This window comes from Triticum dicoccoides, chromosome 2A (genome assembly GCF_002162155.2).
Source record: "Triticum dicoccoides isolate Atlit2015 ecotype Zavitan chromosome 2A, WEW_v2.0, whole genome shotgun sequence".
Classification (NCBI taxonomy): domain Eukaryota; kingdom Viridiplantae; phylum Streptophyta; class Magnoliopsida; order Poales; family Poaceae; genus Triticum; species Triticum dicoccoides.
Window position 1 is genome coordinate 746,631,211 of NC_041382.1, and position 4,330 is coordinate 746,635,540.

The 4,330-nt window shown below is 50.4% G+C and overlaps 1 protein-coding gene across 1 annotated transcript; it reads right to left on the minus strand.

The window, feature by feature from the left end:
- Nucleotides 1-2,348: 2,348 nt before the first annotated feature.
- On the minus strand, nucleotides 2,349-4,023 carry LOC119358295 (cytochrome P450 81Q32-like). Its single transcript, XM_037624916.1, has 2 exons — nucleotides 3,094-4,023; nucleotides 2,349-2,966 (listed from the first exon to the last, which is right to left on the minus strand). The coding sequence occupies exons 1-2, from the start codon at nucleotides 4,018-4,020 to the stop codon at nucleotides 2,349-2,351; spliced, it is 1,545 nt and encodes a 514-aa protein (XP_037480813.1). The 5' UTR covers nucleotides 4,021-4,023.
- Between the last annotated feature and the right edge of the window lie 307 nt (nucleotides 4,024-4,330).

Here is a 4,330-nt window from a genome sequence, read left to right on the forward strand (position 1 = left end):
GTGTGTTTGTCGGGATCCGATGAATTGTGGGTTTATGATCAAGATTATCTATGAACAATATTTGGTTCTTCTCTGAATTCTTATATGTATGATTTGATTATCTTTGCAAGTCTCTTCGAATTATCAGTTTGGTTTGGCCTACTAGATTGATCTTTCTTGCAATGGGAGAAGTGTTTAGCTTTGGGTTCAATCTTGCGGTGTCCTTTCTCAATGACAGCAGGGGCAACAAGGCATGTATTGTATTATTGTCATCGAAGATAAAAAGATGGGGTTTATATCATATTGCTTGAGTTTATCCCTCTACATCATGTCATCTTGCTTAATGCGTTACTCTGTTCTTATGAACTTAATACTCTAGATGCATGCTGGATAGCGGTCGATGTGTGGGGTAATAGTAGTAGATGCAGAATTGTTTCGGTCTACTTGTCGCGTACATGATGCATATATACATGATCATGCCTAGATATTCTCATAATTATGCACTTTTCTATCAATTGCTAGACAGTAATTTGTTCACCTACTGTAATACTTATGCTATCTTGAGAGAAGCCACTAGTGAAATCTATGGCCCCTGGGTCTATCTTTTATCATATAAGTTTCCAATCTATTTAATTTCATAATCTTTACTTTCAATCTATATCATAAAAATACCAAAAATATTTATCTTATTATTATTATCTCTATCAGATCTCACTCTCGTAAGTGACCGTGAAGGGATTGACAACCCCTTTATCGCGTTGGTTGCGAGGTTCTTATTTGTTTATGTAGGTACGAGGGACTTGCGTGTAGTCTCCTACTGGATTGATACCTTGGTTCTCAAAAACTGAGGGAAATACTTACGCTACTTTACTGCATCATCCTTTCCTCTTCAAGGGAAACCAATGCAGTGCTCAAGAGGTAGCAGGACACACATATGCATCCAACACGCCTGCACCAGCCTTTGCCATATGTGGCTTTGAGTACTGCTATATGTCCCTTCCAGATAGAATAGAACTAGGATCCGGTTCCGGTGCCGCGGCCGGGCCAACCGCTTGGGCAACGCAGGACATCCCTCCAGCAGCAACACAATGAAAAGGTGGAGAACAAAAAGCATTATACCGACGAGGTGGAAGAAGAATTTCCGTCTTCACACAATCACCGTCCATACGAGGACCAAACCGACCAGTGTTAGTTGACCTCCACACACCATAGCTAGCGACATCGACGAGATCTGGGGATCCCCCACCCCGATGGCTCCTAGATGAAGGTAAAAGCCCCGCCTGACTGTGAATGGAAGCCGAGGAAACTTATTCAAATGCGACTTCGCCGACGTCTGTAGCATCTCCCTCAACCCGACGCACAGATCTGAGGTTCTCCCTCCCTCGATGGCGCTGGCGGCACACAAAGGGAAGTCACGGCCGCCTCCTATCCGCCTATGTACAATCCGCTCTTTCTGAGAGTTGGCGAGTTGCTAGATGCGATACTCGACAATATTTCAATATGTTAATATGTAATTATCTGCTTATACGAATGTGACTGTATTAAAAATAATATTCTTATATTTAGTAAACACTTATTAAGATCAGACTTAACCAAAGCCAAAGCCAAAAGCCCCTATTTAGGAGCTTTTTTGGCTTTTAGGCTAAAATGAAAACATTGCAAAACCAGAAGCATAAACCCAAACAAATAGAGCCCTTTATTTGGGACGCTGATTTGGCGAACATGATTCCACACGCATATCTTATGAATAGTAAATTGAAAAAAAATACTAGAAAAAAATCAAAAAAATCTGAATATTTTTTGTAACATGCTTAGTCAACCGATATACCAGCGTATGACAAAGAAATTACATCCTTATTATTCTGGCAAAAATGACAAAATCGAAGCTATATTAAGAAACACTATTTAATGAATAGTAAGGTTTCAATCATATTTTCTTCACTAAGAATATCACGGGTGTGAATACTTCATGAAACTTCACACGTGAGTAGAATGATCGGCCAAGTTTGTTACCCCAACACTTTAGATTTTTTTTCAATTTTCCTAGTAAATTTTTTGAATTTACTATTCACGTGGGTGTGCGTGGATCCATGTTCACCTTTGTATTTTCACCTTTTGTTTGGGCTTTTCTTGACTTTTCCACTTTGGTTTTTTTTGGCTTATACCATCCCTGAACAATATTGAGTCATAATGCAGATCCACAAGTCATAAAGAAACTAAGACAGTAAAAAGTCTTCTTATAATAAAACAGACTAAGACAGTAAAGTTCAGCAATAATGCTAAACATTCTAAAGTTCAGTATCGTCTAAACAAGGGAAGTCGACTTCAAGTTTTCGTTTCTTTTCCTTCAGAGACCCGTTCGCAGTCCATCAAGCGGAAGCAGAGAGCACACTCTTGACAAACTCCCGGGGCCGACAGACAGCCGCCAACGGCGTCGCCATCGGCATTGACAGCCCAGCACCTTCGGCCATGTCGACGGTGTCACCTTCACCAACATCCCACTCAAAGCACTGCACGAGCGTTGCCAGAGTCAAGCCAACAAGGCGCATCGCGAGGCCCTCCCCGGGGCATCGCCTCCGGCCAAGCCCGAACGGCAGCATGGGCGTGGTGACCGTGTCTCTGCCCCAGAACCGCTCCGGCCTGAACTCTTCCGACGCGTCCCACACATTGGTATCCCTGTGGACCGCCCATGCGTTCACGAGGATCATCGTGCCGCGCCGGACACCGAAGCCACCCACGGTGCAGTCCTCCATGGCCTCGTGCGCCGGGATGATCGGGCCTACGGGGCAGATCCGAAGGGTCTCCTTGACAACACACTGCAGGTAAGGTAGGTTGGCTAGGTCCGACTCGTCGACCAGCCGGCCCATGCCGACAACGGCGTCTATCTCGGCCCTCGCCTTCGCCATCGCCGCGGGGTGCGTCATCAGTAGCGCCATCGCCCACTCGGTGGTCAGCGCCGATGTGTCGGTGCCGGCAGTGAGCAGTACCTGGATGTGAGAATGTCAGTCAGCATGGACATGGCAACCATGTTGCTGTCACAGATCGCTACAATGGCGCACATGGTGGTGGTGGTGGTGTCACGCATGCAGTTTGTAGGATGTGCTAGCTACTCACCAAGACGATGCCTTTGACGACCGTGTCGCTGTAATACTCAGGATCGGTTTCTTGGTGCTCCAGGAGCACGTCGATGACGCCCTTCTTGTCCACGTCGTCTCGGCCACCTGCGTTGCGCATCCGCCGTTGGTCATCGATGAGACCAGTGACGAAGGCGTCACGCCTTGCCTGCAGGCTTACAAGCGCCGCCTCGACGCCGCGGAGACGGTCGACCCAGCGAAGCGCCGGGAAGAAGTCCCCGAAGCTGGGAGCGCCGGTCGCCGCAAACGTCTCCTCGATGATCTCCTGGATCCGGCCCACGTCGCCGGCATGCCGGCGCGCGGTGAGCGCGCGCAGCATCACGTTAAGCACCACCTCAAAGAGCCGGGGCCGGAGCGTGATAGTCCCACCCCCACCCCCGGCGCTGGCGGCGCTGGCGTCGTGGAGCAGGTTCTCGACGAGAGAGGCGACCTCGGCGTGGCGGTCCGTGGCGATGGCGGCGACGCGGGAAGCCGAGAAGAGCTCGACGGCAAGGAACCGGCGCAGGCCGCGCCAGTGGGGCCCGTGGGAGGCCCACACGACGGTGGTGCGCCCGTAGCCGAGAATCTCCCCCGCGAGCATCCGCGGCCGGCCTGCCAGCGCCGCGTCGTGCGCTGTGAAGCACTCCTCGGCCGCCGCGTGCGTGGACACGACCAGCGCCCTTGTCGCGCCAAGCCGCAGCGACAGGAGCGGCGCCGGCCCGGCGAGCGCGGCCAGCGAGCGGTGCAGCGGCTTCTTGAGCAGGTGCAGGTGGCCGAGCAGCGGGAGCGACGGCGGGCTCGGCGCGCTACTGCTCCCGTCGCCCCACCTTCGCCTCAGCCGGACATAGACGGCAACGACACCGGCGACGAGTAGGAGTAGGAGCACGAGGACGCCGCCGCTGGCCGTTCCGTCCGTGGCGGCGTCCATGGCTCGTGTCGGCTATACAATCCGAGACACCTTTCCCACGTAGTAGTGCTATAGATATAGAATCAGGAGGTCTCTTTCTCGGGTGTGATGCGTTGTAGAATCTCCATTTCGTCTCTTCGGAGATGCCGTAGAATCTTGTTTTCGGCGTTGCTTCTTGGATTCATCAGCTTCTTTTTTCTTTATTAGAAAAATGTCTGATTCGATTGACGGGTGATGAGGTCAAAAACAAAGGATTGGATCGAATTGCTAAAGTTAACCTCCGTCGGAGGACCGAAGGCTTGCTAGCTATCCTAGGTTGACCCAAGCAAGA

Excerpts from the sequence above, each read along its gene's own strand:
- LOC119358295 (XM_037624916.1), bottom strand. The coding sequence starts at position 4,020 with ATGGACGCCGCCACGGACGGAACGGCCAGCGGCGGCGTCCTCGTGCTC. Across the intron at positions 2,967-3,093 it reads TCGTCAAAGGCATCGTCTTG|GTACTGCTCACTGCCGGCAC; the intron begins GTGAGTAGCTAG and ends TCTCACATCCAG.